The sequence below is a fragment of the Copadichromis virginalis genome, linkage group LG11 (genome assembly GCF_057382275.1).
Source record: "Copadichromis virginalis isolate Kocher_CV1m ecotype Utaka linkage group LG11, C_Virginalis_male_GT1.1, whole genome shotgun sequence".
NCBI lineage: Eukaryota > Metazoa > Chordata > Actinopteri > Cichliformes > Cichlidae > Copadichromis > Copadichromis virginalis.
The window spans coordinates 21,753,146-21,779,530 of NC_140628.1; the positions used below are offsets into that span (position 1 = coordinate 21,753,146).

The 26,385-nt window shown below is 41.6% G+C and overlaps 2 protein-coding genes across 3 annotated transcripts in view; one reads left to right on the top strand and one right to left on the bottom strand.

Moving 5' to 3' along the window:
* atxn1b (ataxin 1b) overlaps window positions 1-3,353 on the top strand; it is an 11,610-nt gene extending 8,257 nt beyond the window's left edge. For both annotated transcript variants that reach the window (XM_085473690.1, XM_085473691.1), the window contains exon 3: window positions 1-3,353. This exon is cut by the window's left edge and continues 54 nt beyond it. In XM_085473690.1, coding sequence (XP_085329816.1) covers window positions 1-642 — 642 coding nt within the window. In that variant the 3' untranslated portion in view covers window positions 643-3,353.
* A 1,709-nt stretch (window positions 3,354-5,062) lies between these two features.
* itga8 (integrin, alpha 8) overlaps window positions 5,063-26,385 on the bottom strand; it is a 42,544-nt gene continuing 21,221 nt past the window's right edge. The window contains exons 15-30 of the mRNA XM_085473692.1: window positions 26,273-26,380; window positions 21,024-21,079; window positions 20,243-20,400; window positions 19,991-20,122; window positions 18,961-19,028; window positions 18,291-18,438; window positions 17,537-17,629; window positions 13,765-13,844; window positions 13,205-13,285; window positions 10,914-11,019; window positions 9,621-9,779; window positions 7,973-8,089; window positions 7,748-7,861; window positions 7,530-7,631; window positions 7,321-7,443; window positions 5,063-7,233 (exon numbers count right to left, since the gene is read on the bottom strand). Coding sequence (XP_085329818.1) covers window positions 7,144-7,233; window positions 7,321-7,443; window positions 7,530-7,631; window positions 7,748-7,861; window positions 7,973-8,089; window positions 9,621-9,779; window positions 10,914-11,019; window positions 13,205-13,285; window positions 13,765-13,844; window positions 17,537-17,629; window positions 18,291-18,438; window positions 18,961-19,028; window positions 19,991-20,122; window positions 20,243-20,400; window positions 21,024-21,079; window positions 26,273-26,380 — 1,735 coding nt within the window. The 3' untranslated portion in view covers window positions 5,063-7,143. The remainder of the gene's footprint in view (window positions 7,234-7,320; window positions 7,444-7,529; window positions 7,632-7,747; window positions 7,862-7,972; window positions 8,090-9,620; window positions 9,780-10,913; window positions 11,020-13,204; window positions 13,286-13,764; window positions 13,845-17,536; window positions 17,630-18,290; window positions 18,439-18,960; window positions 19,029-19,990; window positions 20,123-20,242; window positions 20,401-21,023; window positions 21,080-26,272; window positions 26,381-26,385) is intronic.

Below are 26,385 nucleotides of genomic sequence, written 5' to 3' on the forward strand. Positions count from 1 at the left end.
TCATCGTGCTGCCCTGACCGGACCACACAGTTGTTTGAGCTGTCCTGTGCTAAGCTCTGTGTGGGGGATGTGTGTGTGTCTCTGACCCTCCGTGGCATGAGGAATGGTTCTCTAACAGACAGCTCAGCTTTGGGGAAAAAGCTAAAGCCTGGCCACCTCTCTGACTCCTGTCACAACATGGATCCCAATCTAAGGAACAGTATGAGTGCAAACTCTGTGGGCAGTAACAACGGTCTTCTCATGAAGGCTTCCAATGGAGACAGACTGGAGAGGCAGCAGGCCACTGGTCCGGGACCAGGAGTAGAGCTACCAGCAGGATTGGGAATACTTCCAGGACAGGCAGAAGGGATCTACAGAGCTGGACCTGTGCTGGCAATCTCTGGGACTGGAGACATAAGACAGGAATCAGTGAAAACAGACATGTCTACTCTGTCTAAACAACAATGCAGTGAGACAGAGAGACCTGCAGTCCGCAAGAGACGCTGGTCAGCACCGGAGCGAGACCAGACTGAGAGAGCTGAGGACGAGCCTCCCGTGACTCTGCCCAAACCTTCCTTCCTTCCTCACGAGGTCAAAATCAGCATAGAGGGCCATTCACGTACAGGGAGTGAAAGATGCTTGAACAAAAGAGTAGACTGTTGAGAGAATTTTAAACACCTGCAAGATGCGTTGTGTTTAGTCCCCACCCCCAACCTCCTTCTTGTTTCTCTCTATCCAGACTACTGTAATATAAGACTAAGTTTATGCAGTATTTACATGTTTTCTTTTCTTTCATACAAGTCTGATACATATAATTAAGGACAGCGGAGTACCTTCATAAGTGGTATCACACACAAGATCAGTGCAATCAATGCTGAAAGCAAAAATGAATGCAGAGTGAATGTTGAGTACGAATGGCTGGCACACATCTGAGAGTCATTTGGTTTGCGTGTCACATATCATAAGCTGGCTCTCCGTTGGAGATGGACTTTAAACATGGTGGATGCAGGTCAGTTAACCATTTAACAAGAGCAAGCACAAACCCTGACGTCAGTGTTTAGAAAGTTTGGTTGTGATTCACTGTTAATTTGGTGTGTTGTGGTGCAAGGGAGTCGAAGAGAGACCTTCTGATGTTTTGATGAGAACGCTCAGTCATAACAACGATAAACTCTGAGTTTTAGTTGGTTTTTTTTTTCATGCCGTTACAAATCCATATGCTACTGCAGGTGGCCTTGTCTGTGTATGTGTGTGTGCGTCACTGACTGTTTGTGCCTGAGCGTTGGTCTCTGTGTGTGTGATTTTTTTTTTCCATGTCTGTTAAACAGACCACAGGATTAAAGCGTACATGTTGCTGGAAGCTATGAGCTCAGTTGTTAACCTGTAAATCAAGACTGATAAGGCCTGAATGTAAACCACTCAGTCTGTCCTCAGTACTGACTCGCGTTTGCCACGCCACTCACAAGATAAGGTGACGGCAGCTGCACATAGATGCATTCCTCTGGTAAAGTTCCTTTGTTGACTTTGCCTCAATACCTTGACCTTGAGTTTTAGTCTCATACTTTCAGCGATTGCGTGCTTCACTAAATTACATCTGTCGTTAGCTGTGGCTGCTGTGTACAGTGTTTCAGATCCATACAAACAGAGATAATTCAAGTTTCAGCTAATTCCTGTGTGGATTGAGCCCTAATACTGCAATGCAAAACATAGCTGGCTAACTGCATTAACTAATGAGGCACCCGGAAGACACAGAGCAACATTCATTTGGGGTGTTTTTCAGACAGCCAGGAAGACGTTAAGTCCACTTTATCATACTTTTTAGCTTTTTTTTGTAACCACTTCCTGAAGAGTATATCTGGCGCTTGCTAATCTCTGCATCACCAGCTAGTTGCTGAGATGCTTGTCTGCTGTTTGGTGCTGGACGAGTACAAGCTAACTGAAATCAGCTGCCAGTAAGAGTGTAGAGAGTATGTTGCAGGCCACAACTGCACAATATTAAACTGAACGATGCTGAACAGCTCTGTGGCTCTCTTATTATTGCAGTGAGCTTGCTTTCATTACAGAATCTATGGCCTTAGATCTATAGTATGTATGTAGTTCACAGCAGCACATGGTTCTTTGGGTTTTTCTGTTAAAAACCTTAAAGGCGGTGTGCCTTTCTTAAGCCCATACATGTATTTCAGAGCACTGCTGTTCCGATTAAAACAGCAAACTTTACTTTCTGACAGTAGATTAGTGGACATGTTATTTCTTTCCTAAAGAAATATCCTACAATTCATACTCAGGAACAATATATGTCTGTGTGCATGTGAGCAGCCAGTGTATGCTGTGTGTGTGAGTGTGTGTACGGCCTGAAACAATGTTGTTTGTCCACAGTCATGTGTACATGTGTGTTTTGACAGCAGCACTTTGATGAAGCGTCCGAATGGAGTGTGGTGGCGGTGTCCCTCCTACTCAGCTACTATGAGATATTATGAGAATAACTGACTGTTTTTCATCGCATCGCATGTCCTAAAGGTTTATCACTGAGAGAGAGAGAGAAAGCATTATATAGCGGAGCAGGGAATGTAAACACACATTGGGTAAACTTTATTTTTGATGATTTATAGAGCTACTATTCAGAGAAAGAAAGAGAGAAATGCAGAGTTAACTAGCCAGCTAGTGTTGATCATGTACAGTGCATTGTAATCTAGAAAGTGTACAGTGTGTATTTAACCCTTATGTAGCCTATGTACTGTATGTGCCACGGCACCTCCTTCTTCAATCATTCCATTAATGCACCAAAACCAAGTGGTCCTATCGTTTCCGTCACTTCTGGTATTGATCAAATGTCAATGAATGTGCTATACATCTTCATAATTAGGGCCTCCTCAGACGTAGTTTGATTTGCACACTGCAACGTTACAGTATGTGTGAATATGGACTGCAGTTTCTCATAATAGCCATTGAACTCCTAAAAGGGGTTTATTGTAAACCCAAGTAACCAGACTGTTCTGTTTGTGTTTGACTGCTCAGGCTAAACACTGCCCAGTGACTGTTCTCCAAAGCTACGTGGTCTTATATCCTACTCACTGTTACAAAGCAGAGCTCCTGTTTGATCCATTTCCTTTTCCTAGCCTGGCCCATGTTTGTATTTTCCTAAAGCAAATTATTTTTCAACTGTAAGGACTCCATGACACAGGAAAAACATATTTGAAATGTCAAATTAATGTTTAAAGGAAAAAAGTTTTTTTTTTAAACTTTTTCTTATTGTCAACAAATCTCTTCGCTGCCCCCTGTCTGTGGCATCAAACTATACTCATTTCTACTGAATAGTTGGTGTTAAAGCTAAATCATAGTTTATATTTCATTGGACATAAATTAGGAACTGAACCATATGGACACAGCAGCCATTATGACACAAAATGACACGTAAACGCAGAAATCACATGAATTATAACGCCGCACCTAAACAGAACAGATGGTTCATTAATGTCAATAATAACTCCTGCGTTTTCCAGCTAATTCATGCCAGAATGGCTGCTGTGAAGTAGGTCTATATCACACTGTTGGAAAGGTTTAGTAATAATATAGATCCAACCCCTTTAACTCTAATTTATATTCTAAAGATGGGCCCCTTAGAATATGTAATTTTCACAGCTGTTCTGTACAATGTTAAATATGGCATATAGGTGCTGCATTGTGGTGATCTATGGAATTGCACTTTGACATATGGGTGTGTGTGTGCGCGTGTGTGTGTGCGTGGGGAGGGGTGAAAGCGTAACTGATAAACACAAGTAATGTACAGCATGTCTGGGAGGAATTGTACGCTACCTGTACAACATCTCAGCGATTTGTAAATAGCCAAAGTCTTCCATTCTAACGTTGGTATGACCTTGTTGCCAGTGGAGAGGAAAAACACTGATCCCCATGTACAGACCTTTAAAGTGACATTTTATTTCTATAAATACTTCATCATTTATTTGACAAGGATACAAGATACCGCTTCACCTAAGATATTTTCTTTTTGCACCAGCTCAAAAACCCAGGAAATAACGGGAGTCAAAGACTAAAATAAAAAAATAAAAAAAAATTTTTTTTTGTAATTTGGGTCTGTTTGGATAAATCTTAGCTAAGATAGAGTATGTCCTATATGCGTACATTATGTAGTAAGTATCAATAATGTTCCTTTATTTTGATGGTGTTGATATTTGCTAGTCAGAAAACTGTTAAATCTTTACTCCAAATGTTTGATTTTACATTTGATCAAATATATTCAAAGAAATAAAGAGATGATAAAGAATAAATGCAGCACGTGTCTTTTCATGTTTCCTTTCCACAAGATGTCCTTGCTTACCGTATTGTAAGGGTGAAGGTGGGGAGGGGGTGTTTTCATGTTCAAATGAGGCTTACCATCTGTGAGAATATGATAAATGTTTCCACTCGAGAGATATCCGATAACGCCTTCGCTTCCACTCTCCTGCTTTGATATTTCTGACAACGATCTTTCGTATTCTGAATAGCAGTCACAGCGCTGCAGAGAAGCTCTTTGAAGATTGTGATTGCCGAAATCTTTGCTAAATAACACAATCCCATTTCGTTTCTTTCTCATAAAACACTAAATAGTGTGGGTTTAGTGTGGTGCCCATTAAGTCTCAGTTCATATTGAGAACATGCACACATTCATATTAAATGAGCAGATTTACCTCTTGCAGGATTTTTTATCAGGAACATCTTCGTGTCCTGAAAACCGAGAACTTGTAGTGTGTATTAAATTTGAAATAGCTGCTCCTTAATGGAGAAACTCCAAGGAGCAACGCTACTCTCAACAGATGTTTTCCTCTTCAAGGTAAGGAACTTCAATGAAGAAATCAGCTTTGGAAAAATAAACTGTATACAGAGTGTCTGTACATCAAACTAGTTTTACATTCTTAGCCACACCCACTTAAATCTTTATCTTTCTACGTGATAAAGAAATGCTGCTGTAGTAAATGAAAGAAGTCTCTCAGTACGGCTTTTTGGCCTTAAACTGTAAGAAATAAACATGGAAAATGACAGAAATTTATTTTTTTAAAGCCACTGTAAAAACACACATTTCTATATTAGATAAAGGAACAAAACAGAAACTTTCTATAATTTAATTGTTTATTTATTACTTATTTACTTGGTTCAGTATGAGAGGCCATAGGTGAGGTCTTCAGAAAGGACGATGCAAAATGTATGAAAATACATTTAAATATCCAAAGTTTATGCCTTCCTCCACTTTTACCAAAGCCACCCCGCAGGCCCCTGGACCTTATGTTGGACACCTCTGACACAGAGTGTTGTAAATAACTGTAAATTAACTATAAAGAGGGAGTTGCTTGCATGTTCTCCCCGCACTTTTGTGGGCTGTCTTAAGGTACTCTCGCTTCCTCCCACAGACCAAAGACTTGCATGCATTTGGTTAATTAGCAATTCTAAACTGATAGTAGGTGTTAACGTGAGTGAGAACAAATGTCTATATGCGCCCTGTTGAATTGGATAAACGGAGTATTAAAAAAATGGATGGATGAACTATAAAGCCCTTTACATGCCATCATTATCCTCTATGCAGAAAGTGTATGGCAAATGCACGGCACGAGATGGCACTGTGTTTCCTTAGATAACATAGTTTCTTTGCACAGACACTTCTACACTCCACCACCTGGGGGAGCAAGAGTCCTTCCTCTGATTTGGAGACAGTAGACTTAAACACAGACTGAAATACCCAATTTATTTATTATCCTTGGGTGCAAAACTTCTTTAAAACTTTGTAAAGAACTGCAGAGGCTGTCATATTGGAAAATGAACTCGTTAACCTTGCTCCTCTGACAAGGCACAAAGCTATTGTACACAGTCTATCATGTACAAAAAGTTCTTTACTGGTTTTCTGTGCACTTTGCAGAAAATACATTTACTATTCTTTAACTTGTAAGCGGACACGGCAATGTGAAGTTCAGCAATCAATCAGTAATCAAGCAACACTTTATTCTAATAAAACTTCCCAGGCGATACAAAAATCGGAAGCAGCTCAAACGTACACGTTAACTTTTAGTTTTTAATTGAGGGAAATGCTGATGTTCTCACTGCTTTGTTCTCCATGTCTGTGCAGGATACAGATAATTAACAAACATTAAATGTACTGTTAAGTAATACACAGTGCACGCAGTAATGTGCACCATCTCTGTCTCGGACTGCGTTGCGTTTCTGATACGGACTGTGGCTTTGCAGCAAGTTTTTGAAGTCTTGTCAACCGCTATTTTTTTTTTAAACATCCAACATGACAGACAAAACTTTAATTATCAGGACAGCGCTTCAGCCGTGAATATGCGGCCTGTTCCTCGAAGATAAATTCTATACTCACTATAAGAAAATAATAAGTTATTTTGTTCTTACTGGTATCGCTTTGTTCCTCTCTTTTTGATTGTTACGTGTTGGCTTAAATCAGTCTAAAGAAACGCTCCATTCAGCAACAATAATATCACAATTAATCAATTACAGTATGCACACAAACAATGGAAACGTTAAGCTCTAATAAAAATAATGCCAGTGTAAACAAGCTTAAGTATCACACAACTCTCAAATTATTGCACATACATTCATAAATATACAATTCAACTTTGTGCCTTTTCTGTTTATGCATGTGGCTGCATCTCATGTGTGTGTGGGTGTGAACTTGGATAAATTAAATCTGGTGGTGATAGACATCAATAACTGAATGACACAAGTGACACCTATTAGACACGTATGTACAGTACCTGCACACACACCGACTTACACATACACACACTCACAACAGCACTTGTGCATAGATCTAAAGTCTCTTTCTCTGTTACTCAAACAAAAATGTGCAGTAACACATTTAAAGCATTGTTTTGGTAACAAAGTCCAGTCTGTCTTCAGTTCTGGTGCTTCATCGCAATCTATAAACAAAAGACATGTGTGTGTGATGGAGCTTGTTAAGTGTGCTGGTCCAACTTTGCTTTGGTCCCAGTCTGTGTGGAGCTGCAGTTTTCGGTTTGTCCTTTCAGTTCGGTTGATTCACAGAGAGACCTCGAGCCAAGGAATGTCGGTCCCGACTAATACAGATCCCAGATCTGATTTAAGTCATTCAGAAGGTGCGCATCCCTCCTAAACCGCTGTCTTACAACCAGCAGCTGTCACGTCTTATGCATCACCTGTTTGATCAGACGTCAGTTTCTCCTGGTCAGAGATGTCATCATCGGCAGGTGGCCGCGCCCGGTCAAAGAAACCACACTGAGGGAATCACATTAGCCAGTTAGTAGAGTTTTTAATAATTAAACTACCACAAGGAGTTCTGAGGATAGTGGATGATGTATGTACCTTCCACATGGCTAATGTCAGGATGGCCAGGACCAGCAGCCCCAGCAATATGGCCAAGATGATGACCCAGAGTGGAACAGCGAATGATACATCAGGAGTCCCCCATAACACCAGAGTCCCCATCTGCAGGGAAAAAAAACTGTCTATAAATTTTTCCTTATTTCTCGAAGCTTGGCATAAAGACTCATTTTTATTGCTTTTTATCATACCGCGCTTCTGTGCTGAGGCAGCGTGGCGGGTTGGATGCGATAAGGCATCGATGTGACCGCAAAGGACACGGTAGAGTTGAGAATGTAGGGGTCATTACGCCGCTTTAAGATAAAAAAGTTATTATTTTAAAGGTGGCGTGTTACATATCAGACCTTCCTGCTGAGTGAGTTGAGCGATTAAAGTAAAACAAAAAGTTAACACAAAAAAATCAACTGACCTGCAGGAAAGTGTGCGCCCAGAGTCGCGATCGGATCTTTACCACAGCACTCTGCCCACGATCCAACCGGCCGACCACACACATTATCTTCAGACAGGAGACATTAGTGCAGTTCTGCATAAGGAGAGGGTTGGTGGAGGGAGAAGAAATATATCAAACACCTGTGAATGGCTAATGAACATTTGGCTTAGTTTGTTTTCTTTAGAGACTTTACAGTTGGCTCACCAAGGTTTTATTGCTGTAATCCTGAGCGGTGCTGATAGATCGTTTGTGGCGGTGAGGAGGACTGCTGGTGTTCCTCAGGAAGCCCAGTAATTCTGGTGTGTCCTGGAGAGTGGAGATCTGAAACAAACAGGGAAATGTTATCAATGCTTATTGTTCAAGCAAGTAAAAATGATCATTTTACATTTGAAAGAAAAGAAAATTTGATATATGATTCTCCAACTGGTCCCGGCAGATGGCTGTCCCTTCCTGAGCCTGGTTCTGCTGGAGGTTTCTTCCTGTTAAAAGGGAGTTTTTTCTTCCCACACTCACCAAAGCACTTACTCACGGGGTGCCATATGATTGTTAGGATTTTCTCTGTTTTGTCTGTATTATTGTACGGTCTTTGCCTTACAATATAAAGCGCCTTGAGGCAACTTGGCGCTACATAACTAAAATTGTCTGCCTTTTTGTATGAAAGGTACCTTGTAAATTAACTTGCCCTGTCTGTTTCAGTGCTTACAGTTTATAGTGCCAATTTAATCGTACTCTAACATGTGTTAGTGTATTCTGTCAGTCCAGACACCTTATTAAAACTCGTTGTTTCACTGCGGCCTTTTTTAGGATTTTCTAAGATGTTTTAGAAGACATAATAATATTACGCAAAACCTCCAGCAGAGGAATAAAAAAAGCAAAATGTTAAGAAATCTCATCGCTGATCTTTTGAAGGGTTGAAAACGATTTAATTTCCTGGTCATACCATGAAGCTGAGAACAGCGAAAAGCAGACACGAGCGAACAACCTGAGACTCTTGAAGTCACAACTCTGAGATTACAGATAAAGAGCCAGAATGGTTTCTCCTCTAGGTGTTTGTCTTCACTGTATAATTACATTTAAACATTTTAAAAACTGGACCAGTTGTGCAGGACATGAAACTACTATGACTCTTACATCAGCTAAGAAAGCAAAGGATAGCAACAACAGGTATGCCTTTATCTTCCTGCAGCTCAGTGATTAGCATCTCTGCCCCAGAGATGGCACTCAGAAAACAAGCCACAGATGCACGGGTAACTGATTTACCGACTGTAAGTAACACGGATGTTGAGACGCCAATTACATAGAAGGAATTTGGAGAACATTATGTGAATCTCTTTGCTTGTGCGATCTTGGTATAACACTTCGCAGTCAGGTGAAAGAAGTAACTACTGTAATCAGTCTCCTCAGAGGATCTGACACATGCTGCTGTTTTCATAGATGATTACACATTCACATTTTCAAATAACTCCATGTTTTCTTTTCCAATTATCCTACGCGTGATATCATAGATACTGGAAATGATTCCAGCTCTCATTTCTGCTTGTAAACATAACAATCCATCTTACTTGTATGGAGCCTATTGGGGGAAAAAAACACACAAAGAACACAAGAATAACGGCAATAAGAGTGAATGGCATAAATGGTGCCATTAAGGGATAGAAAAAGATATAACTAATGGTATGAATAAAAAAATGTACCTAAGCCGGTTTGTATGAGTAGGTGCTGTAAATGATCAGTTAGAAATGCACAATGTGCAAACAGACTCATTCTTATTAAAAGCAAAACACCCACATGTCATTCTTGAGATTGTTTTTTGGCTGCATACTTGTATTGCGCACTGTATATTTCATGTTACCTCTAAACCATGCGGGTTAAGGCTGGTGTTTGTCCGGCAGCTCACTGGTCCGTCAGTTTTAATCTCCATGGCATACAGCAGGTTCTCATCGCGGAAGCGAGACGGCCAGCCAACGTGAAGCTCAGCCTCCCCGATGCTGCTGGGACCGGAGTTATGGAGCTGCGGGTGAGAGCGAGGCGGCAGAAAAAACAGCGAGACTTGTCAGTATTCTCCGGCCTCGGTCTCAAGCGGCCAAAGCTCTAATCAGGTTATCATAACTGTGGGATGATGAAACGGGCCACCTGTGTTTTCATAATAATGAAGATAATACTAATGCAGCCTCGAGTCTCTCGGGATTGAAATACAAGACAAGTAAAACCTACACCATCACCAGCTTCATCATTCCATATCTAATTTAGGATGACTGAATTATGAGCTTAAATGAACCATCAATTCAATAAACCCTCTTTTGTACTCGCCCCTTTCTTTGTCTATTGCTCTCTCACACACACACACACACACATATATATATATATATATGTCCTCACATATGCACACGGTCATTAACACTGAAGCAAGTCATCCAAACAGGACATGATCCTGTTGCTGCAGGGCAGGAATTCTGCAAGAGGAAAAGAAAAAAACCCCTCTGTCCTCTCTAACTAGAAGCAGCTGCCCACTGGGAAAAGTACGGCAAATGAAAATCATTATCAGCTGCGGGACAGACCAGACACCGCAGCGCTCCGGTTCAATGAAGCTGCCATCTATTTAAAATAAAAAGAAATCACATGTATAGGAGACAGATGCACGTATGCACATGCCCCTATTGTTAAGTGTCGCCGGCCTGTCTGCCACCCCCCCCACTATCCTGTTTGACCTTGTTTTTCCTCTTAATAATTATTATTTATTACACTATGACCCCAGTTAAGAATGTTTGCATCCATGCTCCCTGCTCGCCTTGTTTTCTCGTTGCTCCTGGTTCCCGCTGTCTTGCTTTTTCCTGCCTTTGCAGCAGTAATTGCTCTTCAGCTGGAGACCTTCGATCAGCCAGAGTTTAATTCTTTATAGAGCTACTGGTTTTACTGTGTCCTTCATCTTGCAGAGCCCCTACCCTTTGATGTGGCCTAATACACAAGTTTCCACACCTATTTTCCGCTCTTTTCATCCAAGACGAGACTTTCTGAACAGCACGATAAACACAAAATAGCTCACCTTTCCATTTCTCAATCTCTTCATCTACAAATTCATCCTGTTCATTTCCTCACAGCTGATTAGACTGCCCAGCTGTGTTTCAGTGTAAGGGAGGGAATTTACCTCATAGATGTGTGTGACTTGTGGTCCAACATCATCCTCTTTAATGGGCTTCTCTTTCGGTTCCCAGTTTGGGAATGGCAGCACCACCTGAGAGGGATGAGACACCCTGGAAAGAAGAGGGAAGAGAAACAGTGTGGTGATATTAATGCATGTACACATGGATAGGTTTGGACTTTTTCTAAGTGCATTTGCACATATAAATCCTGATTTAATACTTTTCAGTTTTTATTAGAAATATTGTGTTTAAAGGCAACAGGAACTTTCTAAATTTGTATTTTTCTTATTTCTAAATATGACAAAAACAGACCATTTAAAATATCCCTGACAATGCTGCCTGATTATACAGTGCAGCACCAATACTAACTACCTTAGTTTTAACATATACTCACTGGCCACTTCATTAGGTTCACTTGTTCAACAGCTTGTTAGCACAAATATCTAAACAGGCAACCCCACATGTGCTGCAATTCAGCACATTTAGACATGCAGACATAGCCAAGTCGATTCGGTGAAGCTGAAACTAAGGATCAGGAGATTTATGCAACTTTGAATGTGGCATGTTTGTTGGTGCCAGATTTTCCCACACAACCATCTCTAAGGTTACAGAGAAAGGTCCAAAATGAGAAAACATCCAGTGAGCTTTGCTGATGTCAAAGGTCAGAAAACAGCCAGACTCCTTGAAGCTGATAGGAAGGCAACAGTAACTCAAATAACCACTTGTGGCAACCAAGCTTTGCACAAGAGCATCTTTGAATGCACATGAACCTTGAACCACAAGACCACACCAGGTCCCACTCCTGTCTACAATTCGCGTAGACTCACCAAAATTGGATAAAAGAAGACTGGAAAAGTGTTGTCTGGTCTTATGAGTTTCGATTTCTGCTGCAACACTCAGATGGTGGAGTCAGAATTCGTTGTAAACAATTTAAAAATTTAGATCCATCCTGAATTGTTGTGGTTTGGGCTACTAGTGGTGCTGGTGTAATAGTGTGGAGGATATTTTCTTGGCACACTTTTGGCCCTGTAGTACTGAGTAAACACAGTACTACAGCCTGTATTTTATGATCACAATGTACCCATCTTCTGTTGGCTGCTTCCAGCAGGATAACACACCGTCATAAAGCTCAAATCATGTCAGATGGTTTCTTGAAGATGACAATGAGCTCATTGTACTCAAATGGCCGACACAGTCACCAAATCTCAATCCAACAGAGCACCTCTGGGATTTGGTGGAACGGGAGATTCCCACCACAGATGTGCAGCTAACAAATCTGCAGCAACTATGTGATCCTATCGAGTTAATATGGACGAAAACCTCTGAGGGATGTTTCCAGCACTTTGTTGAATCCATGCCATAAAGAATTAGAGCAGCTTTGGAGGCAAAGATGTACCTAATGAAGTGGCATTGTTAGTGCAGTTATATATATATATATGAAATAGTAAAATGTTTGAAGATTTTTCTGGTGTGGAATTGTCAGTACTGTGGGCTATGATTGCCTCTTGATGATGACATTCTGATAATTTCATGGTAGTCTAAGCTAAGTGGGCAAAAATGTTTACATTCCCCACTGTGGGCATAATGTTTGCAGCTAAGTGGACATAACTGAGCCAGTTTAGCAAACAGCAGCTCTCCATGATGAGCTTAATTAAAATATCTTACTTAATTCCAGGATTAAAGTAGACATCGCATCAGACTGAAGCAAACACCACCCCCACTAATAACAGAGAATTAAAATGTGAATTGCTAAATTTTAAATGTTCATCTGAGCAGGGACATTTTTACAGTGCAAACATAGGAGCATGCCCTCGTCTTGCTTATACCAGGTCCCGCTGTGTTTGTGTGTACGGCTGACCACACCCAAACAACAACAAGTAAGGCTCCAAGCTTTGAAGTGTGTGTGTGTGTGTGTGTGTGTGTGTGTGTGTGTGTGTGTGTGTGTGTGTGTGTGTGTGTGTGTGTGTGTGTGTGGTGTGTGCGCTTGTGTGCATCAGCAGGCATACGGGAATCCATGAACATGCCAGCGGCTCCAAGGTTTTCCATGTGCACGTGATTAGCTTAGATTTATGACTAGAGATGTGTTTTTATGCTCTTTGTTTCTATCTGCAGATGAACAGGGAGCACAAATTCAAGCATTTTAATAATATCCTACAATAAAAATAAAGAAGTTTAGCCTGAAACAAGATTGTCATATTAACAAATTATCTTTAGGATAATTAGAATAATGCTTTGTTTCAAGGCAACAAAGCATTCGGCGACCGTGTCTCAGAGACTTAAGCAATGGTTGACTCACCCACGTAAATCAAGCTGAGCTTGGGCGGTGACAGACAGATTCAAACTGACCAGGTTGCTGTCGGAGTTATCTTTGTTGGAGCTGTGGAGACATTCATACGGTTAAAATAAAAGAACTATAAAAAGAACAAACTGATTTTATTATTTCCAGTGAGGCTTTGATACAGTGCAAACAGAACCAAAACTCAAGATGAACTCATAATAAAGCCGGATTTTCAGGTTCAGATGACTCTGACAAGAATTCCCCTAGCAGGGGGATTGCAAAAGTCAAACATCTGCATCTAGCGATGTGAGATATTGAAAATAACGCTATTAAGCACACAGTGGGCATCTTGTGTAGAGCTTGTCTCCTGTCTGGAGCTCCTCGGGGCCATCTGTATTTTTCTGCGTCTGCGGTTAGTTTCATCAAACCACAGACAGCAACATGATCGGGACAGACACGAAACGTATTTACATGGATCAGATGAAACACAAACAGCTCTTTGTGCGTGTATGAAAGAGACAGAAACAGTGACGATGGTTGGGGGGGGGGTTGAGCATGACTGCTGGTGGGTGTGTCACCTGTGGATCTGTAGTTCAAAGCTGATTTTTGGTCCAGCATCTTCTAGCCTTTGGACTGAAAACCTCAAGCCAACAGACAGCTGGTGAGGGCAGGAGCATGTAAAAAAACACACAAAAAACAGGGAGAACTGATCAAAAACATGACAGAAAGAATGGGTGTTGGGGCAGGGGCTGTTAAAGAAAGATGACAGAGAAATAAAATCCATCTGTACATAAAAAGTCACATTAACTAGATCAGTTTCTGGGTTCTCAAAGGCAGATTATCAAAGTTGTGTGTGTTGATAGCGCGCGAGATTCTTAAATCAGAAAAAAGCCAGACTACAGACACACAGACACATAAAAGCCACAGTTAGGTTTCTTGTGTCTCCTCAGTTTAAATTCTCTGGACTAACTCGAAACACATGCAGGAATTAGTTCATCATCGACGGCATGGCAGCGTGCGCATGTGTGTGCACGGGTATGTGAGTTCTGCTGAACAACAGGTCAAGCACATGGATCAGAGAGGAAAATGACAGCATGCAGACGTGCACTTCAAGAGGGAGACCTGGGGGAGGAGAGGGGGAGTGATGGTGAGTGTGGGACTACAAAGTCAAGTTATCTTTATGGATACACATGTGAGAGATGAGCAAGGCAGAGAAGCTCTACAGAGACAGGCACCAAGTGAGAACAAACCATTTGGAGAGAAGTCATCACTTTTACCTCCCGTTTCAGAGAGGGTGAAGCTTAAAATTTGTCTTTAGGGCACCTGGAACTCTGTGGTTGAAAGCTGGGAGTTAATGTTTGCAGTACTGTCCTTCAGTCGCTGTGGTCAGCTTGAATTTAGGTCGGTTAGAAAATGGGTTGTGCTTTCATGGTGCAGAAAATCTTCAAAACATCCGCCTAAACCTTCTCAAAGCAATGCATCTTTGTTATATTCTCTGCCTTACGTCAGCGCACTGTGTATTCCAAAAACTGCAGCTTGGCTAAAATACTCGGCTCCTGTGTTTGGCAGCCACAACGCTTCGCGCAGTGTGTTTAGCTCATAATTTAACAGAACAATGATTCTTTGGAACGACAGAGTGAGAAGTGGTTTATGCCAATGAAGTGGTTTAAAGGGTTTTCCGCTGACAATGTAATACTTCTTGTCAGCATCACAAGGTGGTTACTATTATTAAAATTTCAACTGACCACAGCGACCGTGTTTAAAGACGGATGAAAGTGCAAACTTTGAGCAACCAGCTGGAGGATTAAAAGTGATTTCAAATCAAGATCATGGATCACGTTGAACTCACACTCCTCTCTTTTTCCCTGCACACCTGACTCTAAACTACACTACCTGAACAAAAGTACACATTACTACTCATCATTGCTACAAGAGCTGCTTGGTTAAATACCATGAAGCTCCCGGCTCACATTTTGTGTGCTGATGTTAACGTCAGAGGTTTGGAGCTGTTACTGAGTCAGCAGAAAGTTGGTGATTTTTACACACTGTGCGCCGCAGCACTAGGAAACCTCAGTTTGTAACTTTACGTGGTCTGCCACTTTGGGGTTGAGTTGCTGTGGTTCCTAAATGGTTCCACTTTGCAATAACAATTCAATTCAATTTCATTTTATTTATATAGCGCCAAATCACAACAACAGTTGCCTCAAGGCGCTTTATATTGCACAGTAGATCGTACAATAATAGATACAGAGAAAAATCCAACAATCATATGACCCCCTATGAGCAAGCACTTTGGCAACAGTGGGAAGGAAAAACTCCCTTTTAACAGGAAGCAACCTCCGGCAGAACCAGGCTCAGGGAGGGGCGGGGCCATCTGCTGCGACCGGTTGGGGTGAGAGAAAGAAGACAGGATAAAGACATGCAGTGGAAGAAAGACAGAGATTAATAACAGATATGATTCAATGCAGAGAGATCTGTTAACACATAGTGAGTGAGGAAGGTGACTGGAAAGGGAAAAACTCAATGCATCATGGGAATCCCCCGACAGCCTACGTCTATTGCAGCACAACTAAGGGAGGATTCATTCACCACATAAAACCACTTACAGATGATCATGGAATATCTAGGAGGGACGAAATCTCATGTACTGACGCGTTTGAACAGTCACATCCCATTACAGCATCATGCTTGATTTCAGTGTGCTCTTTAGAACGAGCCACTCTTTCAAAATGTTTGCAAACCGACTGCATGGCTAGATGTTTTTGTACAACTGTGGCAATGAGACTGAAAACACCTGAATTAAGAGATTAAGACTTCTGTGTGTTTGTTTGAAAAACAAATGTATTTATTCAAATGTGGAACTGGCGACTTCTTTTCCAAATGGTGGAACAAACCGAGAAGCTGCAGAAACTCTACTTTGGAAAAGAAAAAGAGCCACAGTGTCAGAGTAGTCACAAAAAAAGATGAAGCAAGAGAGCAACAGAAACTAAAAGTAGTGCAAAAGAAGAGGGAACCACTAAAGTGAAATGTAAGATTCAGATTTCTTCCTTTGCCTTATATATGTGAGCAACAAAAGCGGTTAGCTGAATACATCTGGGTGTTTTAAACCTGAAATCAGTCTGGATTCAACGGTGCTAGGGTGGGGAGAGTTTTTTTATTGCCATTATAAATAAAATCTGTATTTCTGATGTGATGTGGCTAGAACTGATACTTATGTTAGATCACTTTGTGGTTTGGAAACTGTGTGCAGCCATTACTCATTCCATTAATGCTCTCCAGTAGCCTCCAGCTACTATAAATATGATATGTGTATAACTGCATTTCTCCTATAACAAAAATTTGCAATCAATTAATTTAGTATTTTTCATTTATATTTTGCTGGAATCAGTAATTTAAGCACTGCAATTTTGTGAAACACTAACAAAAAACACATCTTCAAAGTAGGACTCCACTGATTGATAAATGACTGAAACTAAGATTCTGACCAGTAGAGGAAGAATGATGACAGAGATGCAGGCAGGCAGATGAATGCAAATACCAAAGCCAAAAAAACTGCTTCCCTTCAGGCGTGTACCCTTAACTCATCGCTCTGTTCATGCAGCAGAGGGTTGACCACCAGTGATGAGAACTATTTAGCTGCACAATACAACCAGAATCTGTACGGGGGACATGGAGGTATGTTCTGCATCAGCTCATGGATTCCTGAACGTTCAATGGGGCAAGCGCAGAGTTCAATATGGGAAACATCTGGATAGCTGGAGAGCTGCGCATGCACACACACACACACACACACACACACACACACACACACACACACACACACACACACACACACACACACACGTGTATGCATGCCTTGTCCTTTTACACGCTCTTGTTATGCTCTCCTCCCCCAACAGTGAAACATGACCACATAATTGATTTATCAGAATGCTATGTGTCACCTCCAAAGAGCAAATGCACCTCTCTGCCAGCCTTGACGCCTTTAAAAAAACAACAAAAGCCCACATTCACACACATGTCATGCTTTGTAGCACATCTCTGTGTATCTGAGTGGTAGAATTTCATGTAACATGGGACCGCTCTTTACTTTACAAAGCCTTGGCTTCCTGCATGTGTCAGCCACGCACGACCTAAATGGATTATTACTACACATGCACGCTTGGACTGAATGCAAAGCCTAGCCCTGTGAATCAGACTGTGTGGAATGGAGGTCAAGGTGAACATCAGCAATCACTGGAAAGCATCAATCAGGGCGAATTAAACCTGAGGCCTAACAGTTGCGCCTTCTTAGCGTGGGTGTTTTTGAAACGTTTGTGTGTGCGTTTGCGCTTACGTGCGAGAACTCACCTCCGTCTCGGCCACCATCGGGTTCCCGAGGTCACACACCACCATCCTGGACTCATTGATCAACTTGTACTCACAGTTTAACTGAGAGAGAGACTAGAGGAGATCCAAGGTACGGAAAGACAGTAAGAGTGGGACAAGAACAGTGAATGAAAGTGACAAATAGAGAGCAGTGAGAGTCAAGTGGTGAGCGAAAAGACAAAGGGAGGCAAGTATAACACCATCAAAGGGGGATGGGAGTGAGAAGGGTGAAAAAGAGAAGGAGAGAGGCAGGGGGGAGGACAGGAGAGGAAGAGTGATGAATGCTCTGACAGTAACAATGTCATCAATCAAACAGCCCCATTACACACTCATTAGCGCACACACGTGCAAACACACACACACGCAGACGTAAACACACATATGCACACAGAAGTTGACCCTATCCATTTCCGTGGTCACTAATGCAGCTTGTAAATCATAATAGGGGCTTTTGAGCTGTTGCCAGTAGAGCATACCCGGCTGATAGCCTTGCCTTAATCATGTCTAACAAACACAAACCACAAAGACACAACAGGATGTGATGCCGGACTGTAACTGAAGCCTCAAATAGCCCACTTCCCAGTTTTTGAACTTGGCTTCAATGATGATGAGACAACAGTTTTGGTCTTATCTATTTTCAGCATCCACCCTTCTGGCCCTTAACATTAAACTGGGATAATTGATGTCAGACAAATCTGTGTGCAATGTGTGTAAAAGAGTGTGCGTGAGTATTTACCTCCACCCTGCGCTCTACTCCGATGTAGTCAGCTTCAGGCGGTAGCAATGCGTAGAGCTCTGTCTCGTAGGCTCCCTCTCCTCGGTTCACCGCAGTGATGGTCAACATGACCAGGTTGTCATCTGCAATCACCACCTCTGTGCGGTCCCTGTGTTTGTGCGTTTTATTGCAGGAAGAGAAAAAAGCAGAGGCAGGAAATAAAGCACTTTGCTGTAATTAAATATAAAAAAACAAATGTGTTTTTTTCCCCTGTAAATTCTAGTTAATAATTTTCGGGACTGGACATGTGCAATCTCATCAGCTGCAAAGAATGCAGTACCTCCGACCCCAACAATAACCCCACCAGCACACGCGTGTGTGTGTTAATCAGTCAGTAAATGCTGACAGGATGTTTGCATAATGCTGCCATGGAGATATCGAACAGCTGGAAGCACTGTGGAGAATAGGTTAATTCACATATGCAACATGCACACGAGCACACTCACAAACACACGTTCCGTGGTAAACGGGGCCATAATGTGAGCAACTTTAGTGTAAACTTGGCGCATTGTGTGAGGAATAACAGACACAGTTGCTTTGGTTTCGCTGTGTGTGCGTGGGTGCCTGCGTTTGGCTGTCTGAAGTGTTGGGTGTTTAGAAGTTCAGGTCAAAGGGTGCCGCCGCGTCTTACATGCTGGCAGAGAGCTGGAGGTCCGGGATACAAATATTGTCGTCGCCGCAGTCGAGGAGGATGTAAGCCTGAGAGGAAGAGGGGCACAAAGAGAGGAGTGAGATGAGGACACGGAAGGATGCAGGTGCTCTATATATATAACATATACACATTCACACAGGCCTTTGGTTTGTTGTGTTGCTGCCTGATTTGGGCAGAGATCTGACTTCTGTCTCTCTGCGGCTACTATGATAGTCCTCGGTTTGTTGCTGTTTTGTTTTATTACGACACTTAACGTCCAAAAATTTAAGGAAGTGTAACTGAGCGAGCTAATTTTAATGGAAACAATAAAATAAATCCTTCTTATTAAAAACGATAAACAATATGGGCAGTGCTCCTCTTTTCACCATGACCTCATATGATCCATGTTTCCAGTGAACATAGTTCAGTGCTGAAAAGCTTCTTAATGTTTATATTAACTCAATTCACACATGGGAGCGCAACCAAACGAGTGCATATTCTTCCATCATAACAAGTCTGAAAATGGCCTAGAGCTGGATCTTAGCGTACATCAGGGCCTTTCTTAGTTTTTTGCTATTTTTATTAAGTAAATATACTGCTCCAAACTCTAGATTATAACAGTTTCATCTGCAAAGGTAAACTGCGCTGTCCCATCCCGGGAAATGATAGACTCCAAGTTGATTTTAGGTGAATCAGATGGTTTATATTTGGGAGTCAGTCTTTTTGTGTCCAAGACAAGCATTTTAAATCAAGCAATGACTGAATAAAATATGATCTCAGGTCGATTCTGGATCTCTTTTGGGCTTAGCGAAGTTGAGTTAGTTCAATTTTTACAGCCCAGTGTCACAAATCACAAATTTGTTCCATAGGTCTTCAACAACCTAAAGCCTCCTTTCTTCTGATAAAGAAAAGCTCCCCCAAAGAATCCATTAAACAGGGCCAACTAAGGAGAAATCCTTCTTTGATGTGCCGTGTACACTGTACTGTACAGCATTATGTGTTTATATGTACATACAACATGTATGCTTACATGCTCTTGGAGGAAGGTGCTGCTGTAGTGGTTAAGGACAGGTGGAAGACTTTGGTCAAGAGTAGCTGGAGCCAGGCTGTAGTTGAGAGCGAGTGAGATGGGGCTCAGCTTGTCCCTGAACTCATCCTCCTCCTGGAATAAAGTGTGAATGAGAATGAGAGAAACGTGCTGTCAGTCATTCACAACCTCACTTACAAAGCTCATTAACTATTTCTTGTATGTGTGTTCGTGTGCACGGTTTGATTTTCTCACTCTGAGGTAAATTGTGTAGCTCAGGCATGCACGTGGGCGACTGTGACCCAGCCTCAGGAGTCCCATGCGCTGAGGCTGCTCGGTGTCCAAGAAAAGCACTCTCTTCACTCCACCCCTGGAGCCTTTGAGCCAATCGAGCTGCAGCTCCGCTCTCAGGTCTGCACAGAAGATAATAATAAATAAGTAGAGATTAAATTTGAGTTAACAGGTAGACGATTCAGCCAATCCGACACTACTTAACTGTTGAACCTAAAGCGGAGATGTCAAACTCATTTGACATCACGGGCCACATTCAGCCCACTTTGATCTTAAGTAGGGCAAAGCAGTGAAAGACATTTAACTAAATATTTAATTCCTGAAAATTTCTTATTGTAAGTAAAAGAACTGCAACTTCAACAGTGGGTGTTTTCTTTATAATAAATAAATAAAATTACAGGAAAAAATCTGTTAGCAGATTGCCCAGGGTGCCCTGTACAAAGAGAACATACAGTTTTTATTAATTCATATTTTTCCACTGTGGACTGAAGTCTTTGTTGGGCCTTATGTTTCACAGCCATGCTCTAAAGGGTCTGGGTTCGATGTGACTTTCCATTAGATATGGGATAAAGTCCTATTTGCATTTGCGTGTTTGTGTGTCTTCTATCTCATCTATTGCTCCTCACACCCACCTTTGTTCTCCACTCTGATTGGTGTATAAGAGCAGAAGATTCCCAGCAGGAAACTCTAATAATGATACAGTATGTACAGCAGAGCCGATTTCAGCTACTGCACAGCTGCTTACCTACAGAGCTGGGGATGCCCACACCACTCACGGCTGCACAAACATCCACTTTGAGGCTACGAGAAAGGAAAATTGGAAAAAGAGACAAGAGGTAACAAATTTGAGTCTCACATGTGTTCCGATGGTAGTTCTAGTTAATTTGTGTGTAAGAGAACGCAAACTGGTGCACACTACTGGAAATGTCAGGGTTTTTTTTTTAAGGGATTTCCCAAGTGCTGTTAAAGAGAAAGGATTTTTTTAACATGGCTTTTCCAAAGATCCTAGCTAGAAGTTTCATTTTAATTTAATTTTTATTATTTATTCATTTATTTGCTGCATGTGTTCTCCACACATTCTCATGACATTTGTATAAATGTTAAAAAAAAATCAGAATGACTAAAAAAAAACAACAACCCACAAACAAGGCACTTCTTCCTTCCTGCACTCCACGGGGCACGGGGAATTACCACAGTGCCCCCTGCCCATTAGACACACAGATATGGGAGACTGGGAAACACTTCTGCATTTCCTCAATTTATGTGGGTATTACCCTATGTGCAAGTGTTTTTTCTGAGCGTGCATGTGCGTTATCGCCACTTTAATCAAGGACAGGAACTCTCACACAGGAAGGCCTGTGCTGTTAATAACCACTAATCTGGGGAAGCTTGTGGATGCAATGCTCCTCTTACACTGACGACTCAGCAAGTGTGAGCCAGTGTGAGGGAATTACAGTGCTTCATGTGATCATTATTTCTTTGGTTTCAGTTCACCAACACTAACAAGCAGAATGCAGCTGTTGCAGATTCCTGTGTTTGCTAATAATTAGGTTCCCAATTAGATGACACAATGATGATGAGCTGGTTTTTCTTCAAGTGTGATGCAGATGTTAGTTTGCGTGTGTGTGTGTATGACAAAGTGCAGGTTCTCTTTTGTTAAAAAATGCTCCCCTGAGTCATTATAACCTCTTCAGGTAGTTTCACACGTAGTAAATATGTGTTGCATGTGTGCGGTGTTCGAGGGTATGCTCGAGTGTGATGTTAATAAGCACTGTGTGCCAAACTTAAGTGCACGCAACACAGAAATGACCCCTAGTTTACTGTTTATTTAGCTGTTACTGTATAGAACTTTCCTCCTCTAGCCTTAAATAAGTCACAAAATAGTTGAAATTAACTGATATTCTGCATCAGAGCTGCTTCTGAGGTTGCACAGTGTCGGAAACCCCCCTCCCCCAGACCATTATGACATACAATTGGAGAGGGGGGGTTAATGGTTTCTGTTGTCGCCGCCCCTCTTTTTTATGAGTGTTTCTCTTGACCCTGGCCTTGAGTGTAGCCATTTGGTTCATATATAAACACTTACATTTCCAAGACGACTGGATAACATGTTGCGCAGTTCTTTTCTAAAATAACAGGCCCTAAAACTTGCTACAGACCAGTCGCCTTTTTCTCTTTCCTCTACTTCTTCATCCTCTTTTCCCAGCGCCAGTTTGTGCCGCATCTTAACCACTACATTGAAATCAGAGAGCTGAGCATGAGATTTTCTGAAAAAATAATTACCAGCTAATCTTTAAAAGGGCTGTTTAAGCTTGGGACAAATTGTTTTTGGCCTCACAAACAAGCTATGAACAGAACATGCCCTTGCCTCTTGGGTTCATAGGGAAAACATGTCAAGGCTCAGTCACACCAGAGTAAAAATAGGATCACATCCTCTTTGTGTCTAGGAAAATCGGTGGCTGTCCGGTGATCGCACCGAATGTTTTTGCTATCAAAGGCCGATTGCAAGTAGCTGCAGCCAACACTTTTGATTGCAAGGCAATTACAGACGTCACAAAGTGAGATGTCACTATTTGTGGGAGGATTTCAGAATTTCTGTTTCAAATTTGTGAGGTTCTGTCCATATATGAATTTCTGTTTAATGTGAATTTCTGTGTCTGTAGATGGCAAAGATCTGCGATAAACAGCAACAGATTCATCACATTGACTATTATCAAAAACAGACTACGTGTGATTTCCAACTGGACCCCATTCAGTTGCAGACTGAGAGCAGACTTCACCTTATGGCTGACTGTGAGTGGTCACAGATCTGGTAACCACCATCGAAGCAACCATTGGAAAGGCGATGAATGAGTTTGCACAAAGTCACAATCATTTTGTCATTGTTTTCCCTCGTGTGAGCGTAACATCAACAAAGATTTCCCCACTTACCACCAAAGAAGTGAGTGGGTTTCCTTTTAAACTTTGCCTTTTCGTCTCCTCTAACTGATCTGTCAAGCTAAGAGAACCCACAGTTAAAAAGCTCATTTCCCTCACATTTAAAAACTGGATAAGAAAATACTGGTTGAACGTCTCTAACCTCTTCCAAGTAACAACAACCTAATCAAGGAAGCTGGAAATGACAAATAAAGAACAAGCATCTTATTTAAAAAACATGTAAACATAATCGACGTATGCTTTAATTTCAGTTCCTGTTGTGCAAGAACCTGTTTCATCTAAAGCTACCATGTCTGTTTGTATTTGAGGGGGGAAAAGTACAAATGTTTTATTCTTTTGATCCTGGAGCAGACAGAATATTTTAGAAGACAGTGGAAGCACTTCAGACAAACACTCAGTGTTGTTGTACCACCTTCAGAGTCAAAGACCGCTGGGTAATTATTTTTTAGGAAATCAGATACTTAACTATGTGACTGAAATGTAATGGAGATGTATGAAGCACAGGCTGGAGATTTCACCCTTTATGCTCCTTTCTAGTTCAAATTGCAGGGAAATGTCTCTGAAACGCAAGAGACTCAAACAGCCTTTAATTCTATTGCTGCTGTTTGAATCACTGCGTGTTTGCATATGTCCAAAGTCCTATTTGATTCCATACCTTGGACCATAATTTTATAGCGGTTTATTTAAATAGGCTGAGTTTTGTTTTGACAATACTCCACAGTATAAGGCTCTATGTCAATCCAGCCCAAACCCCTTTCTTTTTTCTCTCACTGCCAATATTCACACACCACTACGCAGACACCGCGATGGCATAAAGCCGAGCCCACTTCTCCGTCCAAACAGTCCTACAGCAGTTCCTGTCCCAAAAAGTCAGGACCAACAATAGACTGAAGCGAAGCCGCAGGAGCCTTTAGACTGGCTCCCCTCAACTAAACTCACCCCCAGACCGTTCAAAGCCAGCGTGCTCACCCCCACCAACAATAATATAATCAAAACAGAATTATGCCGTTTCAGATTAATTGCAGAGCCCCGTAAATCTGAGGTTCCGGGTCATATGAGTGGGCTTTTTCAGTGGGCTGCTGTGTTATTGCAGCAGAGACACTGACAAACGGACTTTGGCCGATGGCAGACATCTAGAGCGCAGAGGTGAAATATTTGTCACATCCGTCAGTGAGGGTGTAATTTGTAAAATGGGAAACTTTATACTGCACAGCATATTAGGATACAGTACGAGCAGGATTGTTTCTTTTACAGATCTGAGGTTCAGAGCAGCAGTGGGCCTCATTAGTCTTATGTTTGCTTAAGACTTTGATCCCTTTAACTTTCATTCACCTGCACATGCACTCACACATCTGCGCACACACAAACACACGCAAGGTCCGTTTTTCCAAACTGCGAAATAATTTACAACTGACCAAAGGCGTTAACGCTGGAAAAGTGTCTAATTTAGGTACTAAGAGCTGTCACTCTTCATTTTTAACTCGACCGTAGGTGCGGATTCGACCGCCTTTTTCTCACCATGCCATGCCAAACGGAAGCGGCAGAGTGACCCAGCTGGAAAAAATTACAACAAACTGTAGACTGTGGTGACGAGCTAGAGAAACATCTCACAAAACAAAAGGAAATCAACGTTTTATTCTGTGGGAAAGGATTCGCCTGTTTAATTGCAAAATGTGCAGCAGAGTCAGAATATAGATTTCTGTAATGATGCACATTCTTTTATTGTACTCTTGTAGATTTCTGTTTTTCTTTGATTTTGTTTATTTAACCTTGAAAAAAAATCTGACTGAGATCAAAATCTCTTTTTCAAGAGGGACCCTGCCAAGAGTGCTGCATGAAAACATTGGTACAACAATAAATATCCAGTTAAGATGTATAAATAGGTCCGTTTCCAAAAGTCAGATTGAAAGTAAACAATGGCAGTGAAATTAGAAGTGGATGAAGGAGGTTTTTGACTAACCTCCTTCAAGCTCAAGGAGTCAGCATCTGGTCAGAGTAGTACTGGTTTCAAAAAATGTGTAACGTTTATGTCTATCGGTAAGGAGAGGGCAGCTGAAGAAGTTAATATACTGGTGCTTTCAATCACAGTTAATACACTGCCTGGCCAAAAAACAAAGGTCACCACCTGGATTTAACTAAACCAACAGGTAAGAGCCTTCTATTGGATAATTACTGCAGTGATTAAAACATTTCGGCTGGCAACTAAACGGCCAACCACCTTCAAATTAGAAATGTAGATGGAAAAAATCTTGACTGTGATCAGGGATCATTTATGCTGGGAAAATCAGACTGTAAAGAAATCAACAGTAGAACGTTCATGTTTAACAGTGAAGGTAAAAACATTTCCACATGCACAATGTAAAGACGGCTCATGGAGTTTGGGACTAAACAGCTGTGTAGCCTTAAGAAAAACACTTATCAGTAATGTTAATTTAAAAAAAGTTTCAATGTGCCAGGAAGCATAAAGATTGGACTCTGGAGCAATGGAAAAAGGAGTCCAGATTTACCCTGTTCCAGAGTGATGGGTGCACCGGGGTAGGAAGAGAGATGGAGTGATACACCCATCACGCCTGAGGCCAGATTTACTAACACTGGATTTTGGCAAAAAATCCAGTGTTAGTAAAAAAAAGAAAGAAAAAAAAACAAACAAATAAAAAAGAAACTGCATAACTTTTGTAACCACACCTATGAGCACTATTCAGGGATTGTGTTCACACACAACTTTGCCCCGTCTAGTGCCTGTCATACAAGCCTGTGGGGCAGTGGAGTCAGTTTAACTATCTGAATATACAGACTCATCGGGTTTTTCCATCAACAGATTCTTCTTCCCTGATGGCAGGGCCACATCTGTATATGATAATGCCGAGATTCATCAGGCTCAGGTTGTGAAAGAGTGGAGAATATTATTGTAACAGTGCAGAAGCTTATCGAGACGATGCCATCGTGAATGCGTGCCGTCATCACCTGAAGGTGGTCCATCAAAATATGAATGTGTGACTTTACTTTGACCAGGCTATGTTATATTAATACATGGTTATGAATCGGAGAGACTGTAATTACCAGGTAACCATGATATTCATCTGAGGCAGGTGACACTGTCGGTCGTCGGGATTAAGGATTTTGGGGGTCAGGATCATTTCAGCTTCCACAGATACCACAGCTTGTGACCTGCA